The 25,645-nt window shown below is 43.0% G+C and overlaps 2 protein-coding genes across 4 annotated transcripts in view; one reads left to right on the top strand and one right to left on the bottom strand.

Annotated features, from left to right (window-relative positions):
• The first annotated feature begins 175 nt into the window (after positions 1 to 175).
• On the top strand, positions 176 to 6,629 carry EIF4A3 (eukaryotic translation initiation factor 4A3). Its single transcript, XM_072331606.1, has 12 exons — positions 176 to 474; positions 592 to 664; positions 751 to 817; positions 1,433 to 1,495; positions 1,939 to 2,071; positions 3,313 to 3,393; positions 3,806 to 3,947; positions 4,700 to 4,838; positions 5,294 to 5,409; positions 5,897 to 6,004; positions 6,087 to 6,214; positions 6,432 to 6,629. Exons 1-12 carry the CDS (start codon positions 303 to 305, stop codon positions 6,446 to 6,448), a joined length of 1,239 nt encoding a protein of 412 aa, XP_072187707.1. The 5' UTR covers positions 176 to 302; the 3' UTR covers positions 6,449 to 6,629.
• A 1,092-nt stretch (positions 6,630 to 7,721) lies between these two features.
• The window catches only part of ATL2 (atlastin GTPase 2), a 37,364-nt gene continuing 19,440 nt past the window's right edge, over positions 7,722 to 25,645 (bottom strand). For 2 of the 3 annotated variants that reach the window (XM_072332033.1, XM_072332035.1), the window contains exons 3-14: positions 24,366 to 24,500; positions 22,789 to 22,893; positions 21,844 to 21,894; positions 19,878 to 19,934; positions 18,939 to 19,031; positions 18,550 to 18,688; positions 17,637 to 17,764; positions 15,965 to 16,021; positions 14,717 to 14,788; positions 11,803 to 12,234; positions 10,354 to 10,368; positions 7,736 to 10,255 (exon numbers count right to left, since the gene is read on the bottom strand). In XM_072332033.1, coding sequence (XP_072188134.1) covers positions 10,148 to 10,255; positions 10,354 to 10,368; positions 11,803 to 12,234; positions 14,717 to 14,788; positions 15,965 to 16,021; positions 17,637 to 17,764; positions 18,550 to 18,688; positions 18,939 to 19,031; positions 19,878 to 19,934; positions 21,844 to 21,894; positions 22,789 to 22,893; positions 24,366 to 24,500 — 1,392 coding nt within the window. In that variant the 3' untranslated portion in view covers positions 7,736 to 10,147. Of the gene's footprint in view, positions 10,256 to 10,353; positions 10,369 to 11,802; positions 12,235 to 14,716; positions 14,789 to 15,964; positions 16,022 to 17,636; positions 17,765 to 18,549; positions 18,689 to 18,938; positions 19,032 to 19,877; positions 19,935 to 21,843; positions 21,895 to 22,788; positions 22,894 to 24,365; positions 24,501 to 25,645 lie in introns of all 3 variants that reach the window. The other variant, XM_072332034.1, reaches the window with a different exon arrangement.

Genomic DNA, 25,645 nt, shown 5'->3' with positions numbered 1-25,645 from the left:
ACAACACTTACGACACCCAGACCTCACTTACGGCACCCAACCTCACTTACGGCACCCACCAGCTGCGCACACCTCCCTCTCCGCCCACTGTGCCTCTGCGCACGCGCGCCCCCGCCAAGCAGGCCGACTCGCATGCGCACTCCTCTCCCCGCCCCTTCCTGCCGCCCACCGCGCATGCGCGCTCCGCGCCCACCACCTCCGTCTGTCTTCCCGCGCATGCGCGGCGCCCGTTCTCCGTGTGTGCGGCGGCCGCGCCATTGTGGTAGCGCGCGGGCGGGGCGGCGGCGAGGCCTGACTGAGCCATGTCGGGGTCCGCGGGCTCCGGCGGCGCCACCGGCTCGGCGCGGAAACGGATCATGAAGGAGGAAGACATGACGAAGGTGGAGTTCGAGACGAGCGAGGAGGTGGACGTGACGCCCACTTTCGACACCATGGGGCTGCGGGAGGACCTGCTGCGCGGCATCTACGCCTACGGTGCGCGGCGGGAAGGCCGCGGCGGCTGGAGGGGGGCTGTGGGGGGGGGAAAATGGCGGCGATGGGGGGGGCGGCGCGCATGCGCGGCGGCGCGCTGTAACGGCCGTGTCCCCGCAGGGTTCGAGAAGCCGTCGGCCATCCAGCAGCGAGCCATCAAGCAGATCATCAAGGGACGAGACGTGATCGCGCAGTACGTGGGCCGCGGGGACGGGCTGTGGGAGCGGGATGGGCGCCTCCTCCGGAACGGCAGAGCGATCACTGCAACTCTGTTCGCAGGTCACAGTCGGGAACGGGGAAAACAGCGACGTTCTCCATCTCCGTGCTGCAGTGCCTGGACATACAGGTAGGCCGCACCTGGAAAGAGGCGGTTGTCTTTATGTGAGCGTGGTGAGACAGCGGCACAGGCTGCCCAGAGGCTGTGGATGCCCCTCCCTGGAGGCCAGGCTGGATGGGGCTGTGAGCAGCCTGCTCTAGAGGGAGGTGACCCTGCCTATAGCAGGAACGAGGTGGTCTTAAAGGGCCCTTCCAGCACAAACCATTCTGTGATTGCTTTCATTGGAGGGCTGAATCTATTTCTCAACAGTCAGAATTGTGCTCAGACAGCTCTGAGAGCCTCATGGCTCCATCTGAATAGCTGGCATGCATTGCGTGGTCAGACACAGGTTTCTGACTGATGGGTGTTTGACAAACGTTGTGTGCTCTGATTGGCTGATCTCAGCAGTTGGGTGAAAAAAACCAAGCTGTCCAGAGAAGGGCTGCTCAAGCACAGTCTTGTAACTTAATGTAAGGGGCTATAAATGTGTAAGCGCTCCATGCAGGAGCAGCTTTCTGGGTGTGCCAATGCAAAATTGTACCACCGATCCTTCAGATGGGACAGTTCGGGGAACTGTGGGCTCTATTCTGTTTGTTTCTGCTTGCACTGTACTTGCCATGTGATGAACTGCCGTGTGATCAACAGGTTCGCGAGACCCAGGCACTGATCTTAGCACCAACCCGAGAGCTGGCTGTGCAGATTCAGAAGGTAGGAACATGTGAATCACTGCCCATAAAGCACTTACAAGGACTGATGCAGATTCCCCAGCAGAGCTAGAAGTGCAACTCTTGTTTTTCAGTGGAATGTGTTTTCCTGAATGGAATAAGAAATCCTAATGGAGGGCTGTTTCTCCCATCTGTGTTATATCCATTCGTCCTTACAGGACGGGTTAGTTAGCAGGCTGATGTTTTACATATTCCTACCTGGATTTCTAAGTACAAACTTTACAAGTAGTTGTGATCCATGGGAAATAAAGCAGATCCCCAGCCTGTGAAAGCCTGCCATTGAGGAGGGTTGGAGAACAACAGAAAAAGTCTTTGTGCTTTTATCTCTAGAAAAATACCATGTGGCTGTTCAGCCCTACGTGACTTAATAACTAACAGATTTCGTAAGAGCTCAGTTGATTTCATTCATTATTTATGTCAAAACAGGGTCTTCTTGCTCTGGGAGACTACATGAATGTCCAGTGTCACGCCTGCATCGGGGGGACCAACGTGGGTGAAGACATCCGAAAGCTGGACTATGGACAGCACGTTGTTGCTGGCACTCCAGGCCGGGTGTTTGGTAAGATGTGGGAGGCTGCATGCCTTCATTTGAGCCATGGGACCATCCTGCAAATGTAATGCATTTAGATTTGGAATAGCATGGAAACTGCATTTATCGTGATACCATTAATGTGTGCAGTGATAAAGAGCAACAACGTGTAAATTCACTGTAGTAGTAGCTGGAAGTGATGAGAGAGTAAACACTGGGGAAAGAATTAGGATTGCCTACTTATCCCTGCTTTTCATTAACAAAGTGGTTCTTTACATCGTGCCATAAAAAACAATATTTTTAATGGTGATAATATTTTAATCCTGGAATGATCTCAGTGTTGTGGAGGAGACAGGAGCTGGGTCTGTTTGAGTCTCAAAACAAGAAGCAGAATGCCCACGTAAAAAGTCTGTCTTCTTCCTGCTTATAAGCTCCCTTCTACTACTGGAAGGCTGCAGTGAGGTCTTCCTGGAGCCTTCTCTTTTGTGTCCACTTCCTTATAGTCAACTAAATAGTCCAGCCTTCAAATCCATCTCTCTCCCATGTAGGGACAAAGATTAGGCCCATATTTTCTCTGCACTGACCCTCATTAGCACTTCGTCAAATCAGTGCACGTGCAACTTTATTATCTAGTTTCACAACGTGACAGTTTGTTTATTTCCTGTTACTGGCAGCAGGCACAGGGATAGGGTCAGCCTTCAAGCTGTAAGTTATGGGTTTCTGAAACAGAGCAGGACTTCGTTATATGGATACATACTAATAGGGGAACACAGAGACAAAAATAACTAATAATAACAACCACAGAGCAACTTTGTAGCTGCCAAACAGGGTGGCTCTGAGCAACTGTAAGAGCAGATAGGTTTGTCACAGGATGAAGGAGATGCACAAAGCCATGTGTAAGCCATACAAACAGCAAGTAGATTTGCCCACTGGACACAAAGTTGAGGTAGCACGTTGCATTTCTGGCATCTGGCTGCAGCTGCTCTGTGAGACTTGTGTGCAGTTAGCAAACAGCATCCCACAGCTCGGACTCGGCTTCCCTGTAGCCTGTGCTTCCTTAGCAGGGCAGCAGAGACAGGCCCCTGGTTGCAGGGTGTATTGGGGAACGCTGTGGCACTTGGCTGTGCCTTTCCATCACCAAACAGCAGTCTCTGTTGGCAGCAGGGGAAGTGCCAGTCCCTCCTCCAGTGAAATACACTGGCAGTGGCTGGGAGCAGTGTAGGCCCGCTTGCTTTCTGAGCCTTTTCATCTTACCAAGTGAAATCTTACAGATATGATCCGGCGACGAAGCTTAAGGACTCGTGCTATCAAAATGCTGGTGCTGGATGAAGCCGATGAAATGCTCAACAAAGGTGAAATATTGATCTCCCTCCTGCTTTTCTCTACTTACCTCTTTGAGATCGTCTCAGTCAGTGGTCCTGGTTCTAAAACCAACTGGTTTTACCAAAGCCAGGCAATCACAGTTATATTATAGGCTGTAGGAAACAACTTAATATGCTTTGCTTCATTAATTTAGTTATTGTGTCCTTTCCAGTAGTTACAAATTCTGGAGTGCAGGTTTTTGTATTGTACTGTGCAACACAGCCATGTCGTGCTGGGTCTGGGAGAACTGGGTAGAGATGAGCAATGGGTGACACTGGCTGTACCATAAAACACTCGGTGTTTTTACAGCGTAGGCCCGCTGCTGAATTCCAGCTTAAACTGAAAGGATATTCAGGAGGAAGGTGTGCCGATTTCCCAGTGCTATTTGATTTCCTTTTGCAGGTTTTAAGGAGCAGATTTATGATGTGTACAGATATTTACCTCCAGCTACGCAGGTGGTGCTGATCAGTGCCACTTTGCCTCATGAAATTCTGGAGATGACCAACAAATTCATGACAGACCCCATTCGCATCTTGGTGAAACGGTGAGTGAGTTTCCTTGGGAAGAGCAATTCTTGTCTTACTCACGTTCCTTCCCAGCACCGCAGTTCAAACAGGTATTTACAGACATCCTCATGTTGCGCTTTGCAGCAGAAGCAACCTTGTCTCTCTGCCTTTATCCTTGTCCGTTTCTGTTTGCTGCTGCTCAGTCTGACTTCCCTCATCCTCCCAAGTACCGTTATCTCTTCTGGAAGCCCATCTTTCATTCCTACTCAATTACTGTGATCCTCCATTAGACTTTTGTAGGTGTCTTCTATTGATATTATGGGGTATGGCTAGAAAGCTTAAAGCTGATTGGCCCTGAAGGCCCTAGGTGCACAGCTTATGTCTGGCATTGCAGCAGGTCCTTATGTGCTCGAGCTCAGCAGGGGGTCAAGAGGAATAAATGTAGGCAGCTTGACTAGAAAGGCCTCACACCTTTGCCCGGTCTCTCACATTGCCCCAGTTAGCTCACTTCAGTCTCTTTCTGCCCAGATGTTTGCATGTAAAAGCGAGAACAGAAATGTTTCCCTTTGAAGCTGTCTGCTTAGCACAGAGAGGCTGCTAAGTTCAGCCCTCTGTTGTGTGGGTCATGTTTGAAGCCTTTCTTAGAGCAGTCTTCTCCAGGGACTTCATAGAGGAACTTGATTGTAGACCCAGCAGTCCCCAGAGCACTTGAAACAGGCACGTGAGCATCCAGCCCTTTTAGCTGCACTGTATGCACTCAGTGTCTTAAAGCTGTTCTTCTTTCCTAAAGTGATGAATTGACCCTCGAAGGAATCAAGCAGTTTTTTGTGGCTGTGGAGAGGGAAGAATGGAAGTTTGACACCTTGTGCGACCTCTACGACACGCTGACTATCACCCAGGCTGTCATCTTCTGTAACACCAAGAGAAAGGTACAGCAGCCACGAGATGGGCACGTTATCTCATTTGCACAGTGACACAGGGGAAAATGCTGGGCCAGACCAAAGTGTCTGGTTGTTTCCCTGTTTGAGAACTGGTAAGAACAGCAGATAAATATGCCTTTAGGAGATGCCTAATGGAGGCAGCAAGTTACAGGCAGACCTTGTATAGTTGGCAGCAACTGCCTTTTTAGACTAGTAGGACTGATAAGGTCCTAAAAGTCTAATCACTCTGAATAAATGCCCTTAATTCCTTTCCTTTCAGGGTTCATGGAACCCTGTCATATAGGTGATGCCCTGCAAGGACTATTTAGTTCCTTCAACTCCAGAGCACTTGTTAAAGTCTCAGTCCTTACGAGAACATATGTGCAAACATTCTCCAAACAGAACTAAGCCTTTGGGCTGGCATGGGCCGATAGCTAAGCCAGGCTGTTTGGCTGTACACACAGGTAGACTGGCTCACAGAGAAAATGAGAGAAGCCAACTTCACTGTTTCCTCCATGCATGGGGATATGCCACAGAAGGAGAGAGAGTCCATCATGAAAGAATTCAGATCTGGTGCAAGGTAAGTGATTTCAGCAGTGTTGCTTCCAGTATCGTTACCTCAGGCAGGAGGTCTTACAGTGCCTCAAAGAAACCAGGCCCAGAAGTCTCTAAACCGTCCCTTCTCCCAGGGTTTTGTTTCTGGGTTAGTTTGAAAATCAGAATTCTTGATTCCCATCCATCCTTCTGTGGTGTCTCAGAGAGGGGAGATGGCCACTGCCCAAGGAGGGATGGATGCTCATACTTTGAAGCATAGAATTAACCCATTGTGCTTCACTGAGGAGACTGGAAGTTGGTGCCTTTAAAATAAAGAATTGAGATATTAGACCAGAGCTGTTTTTGTAACATCTCATCACAAAAGGTTGGTGGTTCTGCACGGGAGCAGCTTTCCCAGCAGTACACTTGTGGAGGTGCAGTGGGGAAGGCAGAATAGCAGGTGTTGGCAGCACTGGGCAGCCCGACTCCTCAGCTCACACACATGCTCAGTGACTGCCCCCTTCTGTTTGCAGCCGAGTCCTTATTTCAACAGACGTTTGGGCTAGAGGTCTGGATGTGCCTCAGGTTTCCCTGATCATCAATTATGACTTACCCAACAACAGAGAACTGTACATACACAGGTGAGCTTGGTGTTCACATTAGGGGAATGTGGCTGGACTGCCCTTCTCCAGAGGGGCTTCATTCTTTCTCCTGCCTCCTCAGAATTGGCCGCTCGGGTCGATATGGCCGAAAGGGTGTAGCTATCAACTTCGTGAAGAACGACGACATCCGCATCCTGCGAGACATCGAGCAGTACTACTCCACTCAGATAGATGAGATGCCCATGAACGGTGAGTGCAGGCCTGCCTCAGGCTGCCGCTGCGCTCCTCTGTGTGGGGTTGGTGCACTGCACCTGAAAGAAAGGCTTTGTTTTGCCACTTTGTTCCCCAACCACAAGCCCCTCTTTCTCCTTCCCCTGTACAGAAGCCCAGCAGTACGTGTGTTTTCCTGCTGGGCCGCAGCTCTCAGCACACTCAGCACATACTTACTTTTTCTTTCTCTTTTCAGTTGCTGATCTTATCTGAAGGTCTGCATTCACAAGGGAGTTGTGCTCATCACACCTTTCCTTAGCCCCCATAATTATGTTTTGGACCCACCTCCATTTGTCATGGACATACGTTCTTGAGTTGGTTGCAGGTGGGAACTTGTGTAAATAATGTCTTTTCTCCTGCCCATCTTTTGCAATAAAAGTGAAATTTTACCATATCCCGTGCCTGATTTCTTTAACCCAAAGTAGGAGCAGGCAGAGTTTAGAGATAGTGCCGTAGTTTGATGATATGTAGGTTCATAAGACACAGTTTCCTGTTCTCCACCCCTTACAATTGCTGCAGCACATCAGCTGGCCCATCACCCCACATACCTGCTGGTTCAGACCGTCCCCTGCACACACCAGTGCTGACCTCAGGACAGTAACCCATCCAATAACCAGTGCTCAAGGCCTCTTTAGTCTCCACACAATTCAAATGGGTCTCAGTGGCCCCGAGTCTCTAACAATAGACCGGGTCCCTCTGGCTGCCGCAGGGAGAACAACATGTACATCCAACCCAGACTCGGGGCTGCTTCAATACTCCCGGAGACTGAACTATTGCTGGCTAATCCAGATTCATACACCAAAGCACATCCTGGCTCTGCAGTTGCTGGCACTTGCTTTCCCGTGTACTCATTCTCAACACAGTCCCTGTGTCGAGGTCCTCAGGCACTTAAGTCACACTGCGGTTCTCATCCAGGAAGCAGGATTTGCAGCACCTGCTGACACACACCCAGTGCATTTTATACTCAATCATCCTTTTCCCCACACTTGTTGCTTCCCAACAAATATCACCTTGTTCCCTCACTCTTCCTGCCTTTGGATCCTCTCAAACACCCCACAGCAAGGTTTGCACAATTCCTAACTGCTCTTCCCTGCATCAGCAACCCAAGCCTTCAGCACTAGACAGCAGAGGAAGGATGAAGATGACAATTATCCCCTGTTTTCTGTGTCCTTGAGTTGTTTTGCTTTGTAGCTTCTCAGGGCAGGCTCTACCACCTTTCTCCCCATCCCACCACACACACCTTTGTACAAACAGCCCTCCTGCTACATAAAGGGTAGAGGCTGGATCAAGACTTCCAGCCTCACTGACGGTCACTCCGCATGGAGTTCTGCTCACCATCACTGCAGGGCATGGCATGGCCTCAGCTCTGATCCTCAGCTCTTACATTCTCCATCAAGGTACAAAGTAAGCGTGGCACTCCAAGCCACCTTTGTGATTCCTCAGTTGTTTGACCAAAAAGAAAAACAGATTCAGCACGAGAGCGATAAGTTGTTTAAATAACAGTATTTAATCTGTACAGATTCAGAGAAGATAGCATAAAATGCAACATTCCTACCTCATCTTCAGCATCATTCACCTGGAGCTGAGCCCTAATCTCCGGAGGTAACGACCACCAATCCCTAGCAGCTCCGCAGGGTACAAAAGTCACAGTGCAATTGCTTTAGTTCAAACAGGTAAGTTTCCCTTCCTGCTGAAAGGGGAGCCTGATACAGCTCAAACGTCGATGGAAATTCTTACTACTTCGGAATGAAGAAATAATAAAATACAAGCTATTGCACACAGTCATTTTCCAGCTGAAACTACAGCAGTTAACTGTTTAGCTGCCCTTATACTCCACGCGTCCGAAAACACCTTTAGCTGATAGCTTAGTCAAGTGAAAACAGAGCCCGTACCAAGAGTCCAGAACGATACAGTTGTTGGAGGGCAGAAGCTGACAAACAACTCGGTAAAGTCAAGAAGCGCGCTTCAGAAAAGCAGAAAGTTCTCCTAAAGAGGGAGCGGGGAGGAGGACCTGGACAGATGGCATCTGTCAGAGACGAGCGTGAAAGAAACATCAGCTTGAATAGAAAGCCATGAAGTACAATAGACAATTTGTTTATATAACCGTCAGGATAAGTATTTGACATAGTTTATGTAGTAGAATACATACTTCGACATCTTTTAAAAATAAGCACGAATTTCATCTCATATATACACAACCGATTTTAATCAGGTACTGAAAATAAATTACAGGAAATAACTTTAAAATGCAACAGAAGACAAAGAGTTTCACAACAAACATTCCCACTGATTTTCCCAAGGGGTGAGATTGCAGTGCTCGAGGCAGGTCAATATCACAAACATATCAAAAAACTCCAAATTGTTGATGCATTCACACATTGACATGAGCCACAAACGTTCCCTCGCGGGGACTGCACTGAGCTACCACAGAACCAGGGTTTGCCATAGACTACAAAACTTTGATACAAAATCGTATTTATATATTTATATTTCATATACATGCCCTATCTGTGATTTCTTAAAAAATAAAAACTAAACACGCTGTACAGACAATCCTAACTCATTGCTTGGTAGCTGTAGGCAACGGTTTTCAATGGAATTTCTTCCCCCGGTAGAATTAATGGCAACAGTATATACACGAAGGCTAAACTGCAGAACAACAGCTCGGTTCTGATATGCACCTCCCTCTGGACCAGGTCTGCAAGGCCAAGGCAAGACACCAGATGCTCAGACCCACTGCCTCCCTTACGAGCTACTCTGCCGTCAGCGGTGTGAGGAACCAACGTATGCGTTTGTGTAACACTGGTATAAAAGGCAGTAAAGCGAGATGCATATCTAACGTAGTGGCTCTAAGTGGCTTCACCAACTCGATACACAGAAGCATTCCAGCCTTAGAGGTGGCAAAGGGGTGTTTGTAGAGCTACGTACGCCTGGGGAGAGCACAGCACCCCTTACGCGTCTGATGGCTACCTTTCCCTGATCTCCTGCAGAGGACAGGCTCCCACTGTAAGCCAGACACTGCATCAACTCAAACACTAGGGGTTGTGGTGGGGGGAGAAGTTCCCTCCCCCCCACGCCCCCCAAAACGCACACATGCATATGGTTCACCAGGACTATGCTTAAAAACACGCACCCTTCCCGCCCACCCCCATCTCCACGGCACCAGTTTGTCTCGGAAGCAGAGCACTTGACAAACTTACTCTCCCCAGGTGATGGCAGCAATCTGTGAAGCCAGTCACACTAAACTACTTCTACAGTTGATTGTAAACTTTGGTTTATTTTTATTTTTATATATATATTTCTTTTATTGAGTTCTCATGGTACAGCAAGCATGTCTAGGATGAGAGGGCAGAGCTGAAGAGGAGATGTACTGTCAGTCTGTCTTTAGTCTGGCATGGTGAGACACCTGCTCGGTCAGGCCTGCTTTGATAGAGTTTCTAACAGACTGCCTCATATGATCCTCCACCAAATTATCACTCATGGGCTTCAACACCTGTGGAATGAGAAACGTGCAAAGAAACAAAAAAATGAGGTAACCAAAGAAAATAAAATATACAAAAAAAAAGCCATACAAAAAGATGTGACTTGAAATAATGGAAACATTTGGAATGCTGAAATCATGACACAAACTGGCATGAACTGAAATAAATGAGTTTTGCTGCTACGCTAATGAGGTTAAATCAGTCGCATGCTATGAACACAAGTGATATCCCTCCTACACAGCAGTATTTCTCTGAATTCAAACCACTTTACAGTTCCTAGAAGGTGGATGTGCAATTCCATACCCTATATGCAGCATCAGTCTGGTATGGTTACAGCATTTATGCAGACCGGCCCAGACGGTCCAGCTTATTGTCCTATATGTGTAAGTTGTGAACACTTCAGATACAGAAAGAAAGTTAAAAATACTGGCTAGTTTTTCTTCTTGTTATTGTTGGATGAGAGTCGCTGTCGCGGCACTGATGTAAGAGCACGGCGAATTGTTCGGCATCTAAGGACTTCAAAGAGTTTGAAAAACACCTAGAACATGAATTGAGCTGTTAGGAAACGTGGCTCTCAGAAGGCAACAGGTACAGTCAGTTAAGGTCAGAAAAATCTGATTGCCAGCAGCTTCTTACCTTCCTGGGATTCCTCTGAAGCATGGAGGGAAAAGAAAGAAAAGTCAATAGAAAAGTCAATAGAAAGAGTATGGGATATAAGAAGAGTGACTCAGACCAGGACCTGTAAATGCTTTGCCCATTACAATGATGTAGAACAACAGAAAGAGCAAACTCTTTTGGAGAACGCCCTCCTCTAGCCCACAACAAGCTCCTGCTGACATAAACCAAGTTCTTCCCCTCCTCATGGAAGGCCAGTAATCAAACTGAGCTCCATGTGCTCTACGTATCCTCCCGCAGTACTGCGATCGTAGTGAGCGCTGCACAACCAGCTGACACCCTGCACTTCTCCTGCAGTGTTCTTCAGCTCCAGGCTCCAAAGCAAGAAGCTACAGCAGCACAGAAGAGCCTCAATTTTAACCGCTAACCAGGCAGTGTAATCCAATTTAGTACGTTTATTCATTTCCCTCCTTTTATTAGTAATCCACTTATTCTCTCCAGTTACTTCAGCGTAATTCATAACCGTACATAGCTGCCACAGACAGGCTGAGTACACCGCTGCCTACAAAAAGCCTGGAACAAAGTCATTTGAGATGTACAAGACTGCATCAGCACAGGAGGCTCCAGTTATTTGTTTGTGCTGCACAGGACCTATTTTAGTACCATGCTGGGTCAATTCAGCCAGCCCTTTTGCTGGTAGTAACAGCTCTGAAAGCACTTCCCTTTTGCTGGCACCCAACGTGGCTGCTAGGAATGTTTCAAAAGCTACTTGGAAGAGTTGGTCAGTTGGTCAAGATCTTCACGCTGGTTGTAGTGGGACAGCTATGTTAACTGCATTCAGACAAGATCTTTGTACTTTGGTACAAAGTTCCCTTTGGTACTCTTGACACTCAAGTCTTCTTGTTCTTTTGGAAACTCGTCTAACAACCATCACAACAGCTGTGCTATCTGAAGTACCACACACAGCACGAGTCTTCCAGGAAGAGGCAGACACTTGGTGTACAACTATAGCAAGTCTGGCTGGTCACTCATCAGCCATCTTCCTTGAGGCCTAATCAAATCCTCCAGAGTCACACCATCAGGTGAAACACAAAAGGGCAGCACTGTTTCAACCATCCACATTTCTTCAACCATTGGAACTATTTTACCCAGCTCATCCACAGTGCAAGCCTGACACTTTAAACTTACCTTTAAAAGCAGAATCTTCCTGCTTCAAGAATTAATTAGATTTTTAAAGAGTACCTCCACTCTTGCCACTCAAGCATCCAGTAAGGCCTGTAACATTCCTGGCCCAGCATTCCCTGTATGCCCTCCTATTGAAGAAAGCAGTCACGTTTCTAAGCTAGTTTTCCCTTCAGCAAAACTAGCATTCTCCATTAAGCCTACACCAGCTTTTCACTCACAGCACTGAACAGAAACTATTTTATATGTTTGCTGAGAAAAAGATTTTTCATGAAAGTAGATACCAACCTGTTCCCATATAGCTTCAGCGATCTGATCAATGGCTGTTCCAACTTCTCTGAATTCCCCAGAGTACTTAACGTATGCCCAAGTACAAAAGGATATAAGAGCCATCCCCAGCACAAGATTACACAGGGTAGCTATGGAGTTCATACCAAGGAACCCAGTCAGTCCTGAGATTATATACATGGCAAACATGACTGCAAATAGAGTGGCAGGGGTACGAGCAGCATAAAATATGTTTTTGCCATCGTTGTGCTTCACAAAGTTTGCATAGATCTCGTCAATTTCTGCCTCAAGCTGTTCCTGGTAGCGCCGACAGAACTCCTCCCCTCCCATCTTCTTCACGGAGCAGAACTGCTTGACAGCTGACTCTTTGAAATCCTGGTGCTTTCGCTCAAGATCCGATGGGGCAATATAAGGCTTATCTCCTCCACAAATCTGCAGGAACAATCAGAGGTGGTGTCAACACTTAAAGCATCTGTCCTGTACAGAAAGCAAACCTGCCCCTTGCTGCTTACCCCTCAAACCATTATCAGACTGGATCCTGTAATTTTCTTCTATAAGGTCTGGAGTCCCGTTCCAAGGGAAGCAGCTAAAAGTATTCTGCATCACGGACCAGCAAATGCCTCAACTGTCTGATCATAGACAAAGCCATAGCACATAACAGAACTGATATTTTTACTATGCCCCTTCAGGCAAGCCCAGCAGGAGAGGACATCAATTACACTATAATTTCCTGTTATGGAGAGGCAAAACAAGGAACATCCAGAAGCAGAGAAAGGTTAAATAGCACTCTGAAGCCCTCTCCTCAGCTTTTTAGTTCAGGCTACCTACCCCAATGAGAGGTTTGGCAATGAATTTGGACAAACAGGGTGGATTTTGCCCACTCAGTAACTTCTTATTTATTACTGTCACTCACAGGCTCCAGAGAACATACCAGTTCCAGAACTAAACAAATTAGCAAGAACTAGATGCTGACAGCATCTTTAGCTTGTTCTTCCCTAGACTGTCCTCTAGGACAGTTGATTCAGATCAACTTGAGACAGCAAATTTCTGCACCCATCATCTTCCTCTCCCTAAATAAGCATGGGTATGAAAATAGTTACAGTCTTAAGGACTACTCTGTAGCACTGATGTGTGATCTCATAAGGGCTGCAGTCAGCATACCTAAGACACAGATTAGAACTCTCAGATGAGTTCTGACTCCTTGGGTCCCTTACAGTCAGACTATGTCTAAAGACTGAAGATTCTTTCCATACGACATTAAACTACAGCCTTCCTCTCCTCTGCCACAAAGCAAGACTTAGAGCTCATCAACTCGTTCTTCAAACACAACTTTAACTTTCTCCTGCTGCTGTTCCTTCATCTGGACATAGAAAAGAACACTTTCTCAGAGTACAACATATTCCTTCTGCCTCACAAGACACATGGCTTCACTGGCTAGCTTCTTCAAAGCAAATCTCACTGTCAAAATCCTGACACCATCGCCCCATAGCTGTCCCTCGATCAAGTTCAATAAGCACCTTCCTGCTTTTTGTTTATTACAGTTCTCCATAGCTGGAAAGCTCCCTGGAAAACAGTTACTATTTTCTGACTTTCTAAAAACATCTTTCCACATTCCCCAGAGCACTGCAATACGAGGAGCTCCTTATGCACCAAAACCACCGTGTGCCATGGCAAATACTGCCATTGTTCTCTTGCTCTTTGCTATTCCTTATATTTAAGGTCATTAAGGGAAGAGTGTTCCTGCATACTCAGGAGATGTTGGCTCATGAGGAGAGCTCAAGGCACTACAGTGTGAAATACCCATACTTAATCCAGTCTTGTCTCGTTCTTAAAAACAGAAGTTTCAAAGCTGAGTCACATTAAGAGCATTTGGGAGTTGTGGATAAAAGCTGATTGAAGATATTTGTGTTTTATCTCTACAGCAATATAAAAATATACAGTACTGAGAGAAATAACTATGGAAACACGAGTCTGTTTAGGAGAACACTTGTTTCTGTTTATTCCGTGCTCCAAGTCAGAAGTCTTTCAACTATGGCATCTTAGTAGCCAATAAAAAGTCAAGGCAGGAAAACAGACTGGGCTTTTTTTCTTTCCTTCAAATACACAACACATAAATTATTTCAAGAGATATTCCAAAAATGGAAACAAATGAAGAAGTCCCTCTACATTCTCAGCTCAGCCTGCTAACAGCTGAAACTGCCTAGCCTGCCACTAGCACTGGGTCTGATTCTAACTTCAAAACAGAAAGCTACTTCAGTTATTAAGACCAGAATTTGCCTGCTTAGTGGGGAGCTATGCTTGTAGCACATTATCACATCCACTGGTTTACTCCCAATTTAAAGTGTCACGATAAGTATAGTCTCATTAAGCTTTAAGATATGCATCTGCTTTCAGAATTTGCTGTGATAAAAACCTCACATAACACTATGAAGTCCACCTATTAAGTCACTAATTTCAAGAGGAAAAGCAAATAGGAAGTTACATATATAGTTTTGGTATTTCAAGGGTTTGTTTAAAAGGATTTTAATCTAAACATTTGACAGCTAATAGACAATTGCTACTCAAAACTGTGGAACTACACTGGAACTCTACCATCAGGTGTGCCCTGACACACCACATCTCCTCACTTACCCATCCACTTCATGTTACAAATCTTTAAGATGTGTCAGGAGCAGCAGCAGGAATCCACGGGTGGCTTCTTACTCCCATTCCTACACCTCCCCACCAATTCCTATCTCAAAGAATCCCAGATAGATACACTGCATCAGAAACCTAGCCTCTGTGCAAGAGTCAGAAAACACATAAATCCTGGCTAAGCTACTTTTTCTCCATTAACACACTCCTAACCTACACCAAACAGCACTAAATCAGAAGGTCTGTATTTACACAGTTAGAGAAAGTTTTGTTACCATACCTGTTCCATGCCTTTACTGTACAAGTCTTTTGCTCCAGCCACAGCAGCAAGATTGTTTGCCTCGGCTGTTGCCTAGAAAACATTGAGAACAACATATCACTACAGCACTACCAGCTACTTATACACATGAATCTGAACTGTCAACATACCCCAGCAACCACCACCAAACACGAAGACTGCCAAGAAAATGCCCTGCACAAACAAGTAAAGGTTGATGATGATACACATTAAGACACGTAACAGACTAGGAGGAAGGTTTTTTCAGCTAATACAACTATAAACAATCTTCCATACGCTTGTGCAGGCTTGTCACTGTGAGCTATTTCTTCTGAATGTTCTACTGTTAAAGAGCAAATAAGGATTTCTAAACTGTTAAACATTAACCCTGATAGATCACTGCCTGTGAGGAAAGCTGCAAGTTGCTATAATTTCTGTATTATCTATATGCAGTTTTGGTGTCAATCTGTAAGAACTTACACTACTTTCAAACTGTGTCACATCAGGGACAGTTATTCTAGCTCATACTGCAAGATGTCGTCTTCTTTACCTCTCAGCCACATTTATAGTGTGTTAATTAGAGGACATTGTAACCACCTTTGTTTCATTCTCAACCAACCACTCTCCCCCCCAAAAAACCTCAAAAATTGGTTCCTCAACTATTCTGGGTATTTACTCACCCTTCGTGTCTTAATGAAGCAAGGCTAAAAGCTTCATTTTAACCATTTCATGTGTGTAATAGTTTATTAACTGGCTGTAGAGGCTGTACTTTGAAGAAAACTCTTCATCTCAAAATCTAAATGCTCATCACATAGCTTTATACAATCACTACATCTTCAAGTCACTTTATAGCTGATTACACCTTCTTTAGATCGACACAGAAAGGAAAGTTCAGTGTAGTTACCTGATCTTTGTTGCACATGTTTGTTTGTTAGGAGCCCAACACTGTGAGACAGTAGTATTAGCTGCACTACTATAATCTTTCTCCATTTTGTCTACTACAGCTGATACTAAAAGCCCTCTGAATACTGTCTGAAAGACACTGACAGAAGAGCAAGTTATTAAAGGAAACTTATGCCTGCAACTGAAGCAGCTAAAAAAGAAATAATGGCCCCTGCTTCATTTGCTTTTAAAGCACACAGTTCCTTCAAGAACTACAAATGTGTGTGTGGAGGCTTCACATTCCCAGGGGTCACAACCAGGACTTATGAAACGCACATCTTCTATCTCATTTGAAAGAAAACAAAATACCTGCAGCATAGACTTTGGATGAGGTAGCTCCTCTCCTTGATAGATTTTAATGTAAGCCTAGAATCAAAAAGAAAAGGTTTCTTATTTCTTAAGCATATGAGTGAGAGGGAAAGAAAAGGAATTATATAAGGACAAAGCTCATGAATTATTACTTTGTCATAACACTAGTTACTCAGCTAAACCAGTTTCTCCACACAAAAAAAAAATCTGTCAGTTGTCCATCTACTCCCATTGCTTTAACTCCTTTGCATTTCAGAAGCCTAACATGAAGTTGCTATAATCTCCAGTTTTACTACACTGAAGCAGTACTTTCTTTTAACAAAGCATTTCAAGTAACATGCTTTTATTGGTATTAAAAATAAGCTGTTCATCTCTATCAGAATGGTTCTCTTTCAATAGCCACCAGCAGGCTTTTCTTAACATGCAAGCACCAATAAACTATGAAATTTGGCTTCCCCTCCCACCCCCAGACTCTTTGGTAGCTATTTCCTCCAAGTAAAAACCCTTAGGTTTCCAACTCAGTTCACGATTTCAGCTTTAGATCCAGACAAGGGAACACTTCTCTCAAGTTATGCAGAGTGTATCCACAGCATCCTGTAAAACCGTTCCCAGATTGGCTACTGGAACATGAATTAGACTGCTTTTCAACAACCAAGGTTTCCCACTCAGTTTTGGGATGCACACCTTTTCAAACTGCCATTGAATACATACTCCCTGAACCATATGGGATCAAGCCTTACTAAAGAAGAAAATGGCGCAAGTGATATACAACCATGTAAACACCAAGAGACTGAGCGCATTGGCTTCAGAGTTGATTTTATGCTTGTCAGAGCATCCATGAGTACTGCATCCCACATCATGCCTTCCACAGAGCACCTTCTTCTAAGCATACATAAAGCAACATCTTTTAAGTGTTACAGTTCTGGTCTCAGATTCCACCCTACATAAGTACTTCCATAACACCAGCTGACTTGCCTTCAACATGCGTCCCCAGAAGCAGTAATGAAAATTAATGCCATTAGGGATGCTACTTTCTCATATGAAGCCAGCTAAGTCCTTCCAATTCAAAAAGAGCTACACACCAATTCCTGTGATGTGGGAATCATGCTACCATGATACTACTGACATCATCATGGTATCAGAACAGCTTAATTGCTGTTCAATCACTGCAAGCACCCACACATTTTAAAGTATACAATGGTGTCACACATGTGAGTGTAAGAAAGCATCTTCCTTGTACATTACAAATCTGGAGGGGCAGAAAATTAAAAAGAAAAATTAAAAAAAGATTTTTACTGCCCACCTAGAAGCTTAAGAGCTGGATTCCTACCCATCAGTGAGAGCCAAATAAAACAACACCCAACCACATAAATCCAGACAAACTACATTCCCAAAATGGTATAAGCAAAGAAAAAAAAAATCTCTACCTAATGGAACTTGAGGTATTTCAGCCTATTGACAAAATATATTTGCTAACAGGAGATTGCTAGAAGCTATTTTGTTAAGCTGTGTGCCAATTCTGGAAAGTCAGAATAACAAAATGAAAGTAAAACTGAGATGATCAGTGAATGTCAGCCTAGATACCTTTATCTTCTCTGGGAACAAGATATCCTAAAATTAGAATATTTTCTTTCAAGCCATTAACAAAAATAATTAGCATGAGTTTGCTTACCTTGAAGTATTCTACGAGATCTCTACAGGTCACCTTGGATCCACTAATCTCTTTTTCTACCAAGTTTTCAGGGGCAAGCAGTAATGGTACCAAATTCCGCAGCTCCTTCTTAAAATCTTCATCTATATCTGGAAAAATTCAGTTTCAGAAAACAGTCGTTAGATTTCTTTTCAATCTTACACTTCCTAAAGGAACACTGATAACCCATAACCCTTAAAATAGCAATACAACTGCTTTTTTTTTTTCCTCCCCCCAAGTTTTAAATACATGCTACAGCTTCAGCTCCAATAAGTTCCATTTACTCCTGAAAGCTTGAATTCAAACAAAAAACTCAGTCCGGTAGCCCTTGTAATATTTAAGGTACATTTCTCAATTGCACCAGTATCTTACACAACCTATAGGTTGTGCCTTCAGCACAGAGCTAGCCAGCACCCCATCATTGCATAATCATATTTTTAGCCTTTGCCACTCTGACACATTCTGTCTATTGGGAGAAGCACAATAATGAAGAAATCCTAGATGCCTCTCACAGTGGCAAAAGCCCACAGTTATTTTACAGTCATTCTGGTTCAGACCTCTTCATTTAGCAAGTACTTAGAGAAAAGACCTTAATTTTACAAATGCTCGTGTCTGCAAGCTTTGGTATTTTTTAGAATCCTATTCAATGACCCTTAGTTATGTCTCAGGTTAATCAAGACTACAGTCAACATCTAGACACAGAGAAAGATATCCACTCCCTTTAAATTGTTGATAAGAACACACAATACACATTTCTAGATTCCATCACTTGGCCTTTTAGCCCCACGTTTTTCCAATCAAACATTTCAATGACCAACTATTTCAGTGTTTAACTTCCACGACAAAATTAACTCAGTGATCTGAATAAAGAAGCGCACAACAGAGATTTTCTTACCATTTAATCTCCCATCAAAATTTGGATTTGTTGCAACTTTAAGACCAGGGTGGGGCAACAGGAAACAGCCAAGGTTACTGAAACAGGAGTGAATGTGCTTCCTTACATTCTGTAGCTCTTCATGTTGGTTTTGCTTTACCTGAAGAAAAAAAGCATTAAGAACTGCTAACAGTTTTGCAGCACAGGAAGACAGATTAAATACCAGTTTAAATGCAGTAAGAGCACAGGATTAAGCTTTCATTCTCAAACCTAAAAATGCAGAGTTCTAAATCCCAGAACTCTATACAATTGGAAAAGCACAAAGAGCTAGTTCATTGTGCATCACTGTCTGGACAGTGAGGTGTCACTTATGCCAGACCACAATACTAGGACTGCTGTAAATAATTTACCTGCAATCTTTTCTCTAGGAACTTTTTTCCTCCTTCCAAGCCATACGCGTGTTCATAAGGGTAACTCCAATCTCTAATTAAGAACATTAGTGTCTGTACAGGAAGAAAAACAGTGGTTAACTGTTTTTATCATTCTTAAGGTCCAGAACTATGAGGCATGATTACTAAAAAAAAAGTCTAAACTTGACTACTGTGAATGAATTAGTCTTATAGCTTTGTGGTGCAAGTAGTTGCTTGTTTAACAGAAACCACACACCAACACACACAACTGCAACTAATTCTTATCTCAAAAGAAGTACTACAGCATCCCAAAAGATAGCTGCTCTTTTCCATGAGTTTACTTTTTGCTCCCCACAGAGGGATCACATGGTCCATCTTCCTAATAGCAGAAGACAGAGAACTAACCTTGACATTAGTCTTATATTAGATGAGGTGCTTTCGAAGGCTCCATCTCACCTGCACCAACCACAAGAACAAGGGACTCACTTGTAGACTGAATATTCTAGAGACACAAGTTGCAGAAACTTCCACAGGTACATTAAGGAGGACCATTTGATAATTCAGATTGAAAGGAATCTCTTTAGCCTAGCAAATAGTCAGAGGAAGCTAACGGTCTAGAGAATTAAAACACTATTGTCATTGATGATTCAAGTAAATGGAACGTAATATGGCCCTCAACAGTATTTCAAGGTCATGTGACCTATACTCAAACACACACCACTAAAGACCAACCACAACTCAAGAAGAAATGAGTAGGAACGAAATATGAAACTTTTCTCTTAATGTCAGCGTAAGACTTTACAAGATGAGGTTAAGCATAAAAGCTACGTAAGTAAAGAGCAGACTAGCTTCAGGCCAACTAATTTATCTTCATAAATTACCTTGAGCTCATTTGCTACACATTCAATTGCTCACAACATATTTAACGTGTACACTTACTTGAAACGGCTTTTGGTAAATTTCTTCCATAGCTAGTCTTCCATATTCTGTAAACAACTGATAGAAAGAATGTAAGAATGCCACACATAAAAGAATATTCTACTGTAACAATGCATTATGTCACATTATGTCACTAATAAATAAAGCATTCGATCTTAAATCCTGTTATGGCTTTAAAATGGCCAATGCAGCTCAAGAACAAGCACATCAACCTTCTATAAAACTCAGGAAGTAGTAGACACTCAAATACAAGTTCAACAGCTTCCCAGATCTCTGCTTCAGCCTGTGATCTTGACTGATAATTATTTTATGCGGAAGAGTAAGAACAAAGCAATAACTTAACTGTATTCCTATAGTCACTTTCAGCATCTTTAATGCTAAAAGCAGCATTCTTCCATTCCACATTAAGTGGGCCAGCAACTCATGAGAACACAAATCGCATGCTGGCTGTTTCAGCAGAGCTTAACACTCAGATGTGGCTTTTTACTAGCCCTTTTTTCTGTGAGAGTAAGATGAAGGAAGCGTGACATTACCCTCTATAATCAGGCAACTGTTCCTCTGCATTAAAGCTAATCTCTGATATCTCAGGAAAAAAAAGAAAAGAAAAGAAATCCTACGTGGACAGTTTTCCCTTTGTCAGAAAAACTGAGAACTTACACAACAGACATAATAGAAGTGAACTTCCAAGTCCCTGTCATCCTGAGCATAAAGCTCTGCAGAGGCCAAGCATCCACATAAGAATGGCTTGTTACTATGATCTTAAATGCCCACTGAACTCACCTCCCTGCTACATGAAAAAGAGAGAGTAAGAGTACTTCAGATTAGCACATTTCCTTCCCTCAGTCCATGATTCCTTGTCCCAGCCTTTAGTGGGCAGGGAATGCCTGCACATTTGCTTCTTTTTTTACTGCACTTACCTCTAACCTCACTATTCACTGTAACACAGAGATTTATCTATTCTGTCTACACTGAGGTTGTCAAAGGAACGGAGTTATTAGTAAATTACTTTCAAAGCCAGGCTTCCCTGATACTTTTTGTTTGGAAATGTTGGGTTTTTTTAATGGGGTTTGTTTTGCAGGCTCTAGAGTTTCTTGGTTGTTTTTCCTCTCCTCTCTTTGGCATACCACTCTTAACTGAGGACAGAATCAGAAGACTATGTTTAGCCAGTTCACTTCTACTCCCAGCACTGGCAGCCAGTCTTCCACAGCACTGAACAAGACAGAAGTCCTTTCAATCAGATGATATATAAAATAGTGAAGCTGTGACAAGGTCACAACCTGAGCACAGGTAGACATTAATTGATACAAAACTAGCTTTTGAAGCTACAGGTTTTAAGTTAATGAGATAAGGCTCTTGTACCATTCACATGAAGCCTGAATTCAGCGATGTTTGACTATAACATTCCATTAGAGGATGAAAATCTCACAGTAGAAAGCAGACAACTCTTTAATGATTTTGTTTCTAAACAGAATAGGACTCTATAGAAGCTTCTCAGCTGAAAAACTATAAAAGGTTTCTGGGCAGCAGATGCTCTTTCTTCTCCAAGTCATGTTCCCAAATTTCAGTAGAAACCAATTATGAAACACTGTCAATTTTCCAATTTTAGGGAAAAAGAAGAAATATTGGAAGCTTCTCCCTAAGTGCTTTCAGGAATTATTTCCCATTCTAATCCTTTCAGGAACTTTAACATTTCCTATACTGAGAACAGACTTTAGGAAGACTTTACCAAATGAGAAGTTTATGCTGTATTCCTTCTATGCTGTCAAAGAGGAAACATCACAACATCATGGAGTTGATGCAAATAATGCTTTTATAGGCAGCACCAGTTTTAGCACCGGGTCAGACTCAGTGTTTGTACTAAGTACAAAGCAGCTACCGAATTACAGTTTCACTAGTAGTAAATTCAAGAACAATTTCAACATTGTTGGCTCAGAAGTAGCTTAATAGAAGCTCTGTATATTCTTACCTGCAAATGTTGAAGGTCATCTTCCTGAATATTCTGGGACAAGTTGTATACCTAGAAGAAATGGTAAAGAAATTAAAACATAACTAGAAACCATTACCTTTTATGTAGCTCCTTTAGACCTTTTGAGTATTTTCACCACCTCCAGAAACATCTAACTACCTGAAGGCTAAAGTCTAGATCCACATCAAAGAAAGCATTTCAAGAAAAGTCACTACCTTTATCTAAAGGCAACAACCCCAAATCACTGCTGACTATCCTAATTCTTCTTAGAACATCCTCTTTCCAAAGAAGCAGGTCATAAGGAAATCTAGGAAGTACGCAGGAATGCTTCAAATTACAGCACAGTGGTGAGAGGGAAGGACAAAGATGGGCATGTCCATCTGCTGTTCTCAAGTTTAAGTGCCCTCAAATCTTTCCAAGGAAATCTGACTCTTTCTAGGGAGATTGCGACTGCTGCAATAGCATCAATACTGAAGAGCACTTAACTCAAAGATGCATCAATCCACAGCTTACCCTAACAATAGGAACACAGAGGTGGAAGGGAAACAGGTCAGAAGCAGAGTTCCACATCCTCCTGTTACTTTGATGTTTTTAATATCAGTAGCTGTACCTTTAAGAGATTACAGTGTAATTTCACCCTAAGCTGTATTATCTAAAGTCTTAAAGGTTCTCTACTGTATCAGTACAGGAGTGGTTGTTACTATGACATTTTTGTTTGGGATTTACCAGTTCACTCAGCAATTTAACCCAGCCTGGTCTTGGATATCTTTCTGGAATCAAGGTTATCTACACAATACTGCAAATGGGCCATTAACTATGGAAGCACACATCATAACTGGAGGAAAATGTGCATGTGAACTTCCTAAGCATAGCTGAAGAGAAACCGCAGACTCAGGCAAGAGGACTCCTATAGCTGCCATTATTTGTCAGCACAGGTATTCTCACCTGAACAGAACTTGTCATGGTGCTCAGGGCAAAAACCGTTGCACAGTCTTTGATAGTGGATTGGCTATCAAAGGCACCTTGGGTATCCATGAGTAGTACAGCAACCTAGAGATTTTCGAAGAGCAGCAACAGTTAACCAAATTGTTACAGTTACAAACTCCAGGTCACTGGGATAAATTCTGTTTACAGTATAGTATTGTTTCTGCTTCCACACCTACTTATTCAAGCCTTAACTAGTTTACTGTACATTTATATATATACCCACAGATTAGCAAGCAGAAACTACATAAACACATCACCCTTATATCCTTAGTCTTGTTACACTATTCATCATCTCCCACAGAAATAGCATCCCTCAGCCCAGTTAGAGTAAAAGGTAGCTCTTAAAGCACTGTAAAAAAAAAAATCAGTCTCAGCTTTGATAAACTACACTGGATTATCAGCTAAGTAAGAGATGGTTCCTTTAAAAGACATATCTTTAATTATTTTTCAAAAGAAAGCTAGACAAATGGCACTGAAGTGACATGGATATTAAGTGATCTTAATGATAAGAATTAGTCTGCTCAGTACCCATCTTTGGAAACTAGTGCAACTCCCTATTTTCCCTTTCAGTTACAGACAACAAATAAGCAATAACATAAGCCATTTTTTTTTCTTCCCCTGAAGCACTGACAGATCCTTACAACTCAACTCCTTTTCAGACAGAGAACTGTTTAGTTAGCTCTAAAACATGATAAAGCCTCCTGCAGCCCTCTAAGTTACTAGCTGTTTAAGATCAGTGTCCCATATTAATTAATCATCAGATGTTCCTGTTTCACTTCAGCAGTGTAAGGACTACAGAAGTTAAGTAAGAGTTTACAGTTCAAGAGAACAGCTAGGAATACAGTTCTGATGTTACAGAGTAAATATTTACAGACAATAATGAGACTGTTTCAGCATGAAAATAAACACCTGAAATCAAACTTTGTAATTACAGCAATTTAGAGTTCAAAGGTGCACTAATTTTGATAAATATAGTTAGTATACTTATATTACTTAGCACATACTCAGTATATGTGGTAAATACTTAGTATTTATCACAAGTAGATATGCTTTTTGTTTTTATGAGTCACCAGCTGAACTATGCACAACAATGCAGAAATGCAGTTTCTGGTCACCAAAGCTACATTTTTAGTGCTTACAGCTACGTACTAAATGTCACCAGAACAGTTACAAGCCAGAACACACCTCAACTCAAAAAGCAGTATTTGTTAGAGCTGTTCTTATCATAGCACTTGTCTATACACAGTATTTATAACCAACGCAGTTTTAAAACATTCACAGGATAACCCACCCATTGGCCTGGACAAAACAGACTTTGCCAAAGTAATTTCAAAATGGGACTATTGTTGAAGATTGAATACCAGCAGGAAAACGCATACCTGCACTGATATAAAGCTTCCAAATGTGTTATGCAGCTAGAGAATAGAAAGGAACCAACTGATGTTTGAATTGCCTCTACAAAACCCATGGCATTAAAACTCTTTGCCCAGAGGCAAAAAAATCACTAAATACATCTGTTTAAATCAAGCACTTACCTTTGTTCCATTGGGTTTATCAATTACAAACACTTCACTCCAGATCTGGATGCCAGTGGTTTCCCGTTCACATCCACCTCTCCATGTAAACCCAGTCAAAGGCTCAGTGTTTCCACCTATCCAGCAAGGAGAAGTCTATAAAACAAGAAGAAAATCTTACTTAGTACCAAGAAAGATATTTTTCTTATGCCAAATATATTTTAGCAGACTTCCACATCATTCTTTCATTATTGTCAAAGCTGAATAGCAACGTTACACTACAGATTGAAAACCACAATGCTACTCAACTGTACATCATAGATGATAAACATTTTTTGCTTTGTGGTCTACTGTATTTCAGCAGTTGCTCAGTTCCTTATTCATTGAAGAGTAGACATGCATAACTTTCAAGTCTCAAGCTCAGAGCAGTGAGAACAGCTCAGTTTCATCCATCAGTTCTACTGTGCCTGACTGACACTATTTTCTCCAAAACACAGCTGTAAACAGCATATATTGTAACTACAGAAACAGCTGAACCTCCATGAGGAACCTATACATCATTCACAAAAAGTACTTTTCCTAAGTGATTAGGATTCACCTTACAGGGTAAAATTGAATCTGATGTGTACCAATCAAGACATGCATATTACATGCTCGTGGGCCAAGTCTCCCACTCTGGGAAAGGCTTTTGGACAGTCAAATACAGTCTGAAGCTAACAGGTCTGGCTGCTGGTATGGCAGCAAGGTCTTCAGTCCTTAAGGACTGGCAATGAATGGAGTATTTGCTCACACAGAAGATCCCAGACATCATGTGAACAAATTCAGCCCACAAAAGCAGCTTACATACTGAGGAAGTAAGAAACATGAACAGGCACTCTGAGGAATTTGAACTGTTATAGGTTACATAAACCAAAATTCTGGAAAAATAGGGAACAAATGTTTAAGTGAAGAGGAAGCCCAGGGAAAAGTCTTTATAGCACAGAAACAGATTTTCAATCAGTTTGCCTCTGAGCACCCAGAGAATATCATCAGCAACATAAGCATGCTCAAAGGTCTGGAGGTCAAAGGAGCATCTCTTCCACTCATTAAGCTATGGCCCAACTCACTAACTCCACACTGAATCTTTTCAGAATAGCTCATGACAGACTTCTTCACATCTCAGAGAGCATCAAGTGGCACTCAAGAGGCTGCACATGCAGAAATATTTGCTGTGGTTAAGTAAAACTGCTTATTTCAAAAAGAGGAGGAGGAAAAAAAAAACGTATGCTTCATATGTACTGCTGCTACTTTCTGCAGAGAAA

The sequence above is a fragment of the Excalfactoria chinensis genome, chromosome 3, assembly GCF_039878825.1.
Source record: "Excalfactoria chinensis isolate bCotChi1 chromosome 3, bCotChi1.hap2, whole genome shotgun sequence".
Lineage (NCBI taxonomy): Eukaryota > Metazoa > Chordata > Aves > Galliformes > Phasianidae > Excalfactoria > Excalfactoria chinensis.
Note: the sequence above shows the minus strand (reverse complement) of the source record. Positions and strands in the feature narration are given on the sequence as shown.

Excerpts from the sequence above, each read along its gene's own strand:
- EIF4A3 (XM_072331606.1), top strand. The coding sequence starts at position 303 with ATGTCGGGGTCCGCGGGCTCCGGCGGCGCCACCGGCTCGGCGCGGAAA. Across the intron at positions 818-1,432 it reads TGCAGTGCCTGGACATACAG|GTTCGCGAGACCCAGGCACT; the intron begins GTAGGCCGCACC and ends TGTGATCAACAG. Across the intron at positions 3,948-4,699 it reads ATTCGCATCTTGGTGAAACG|TGATGAATTGACCCTCGAAG; the intron begins GTGAGTGAGTTT and ends TCTTTCCTAAAG.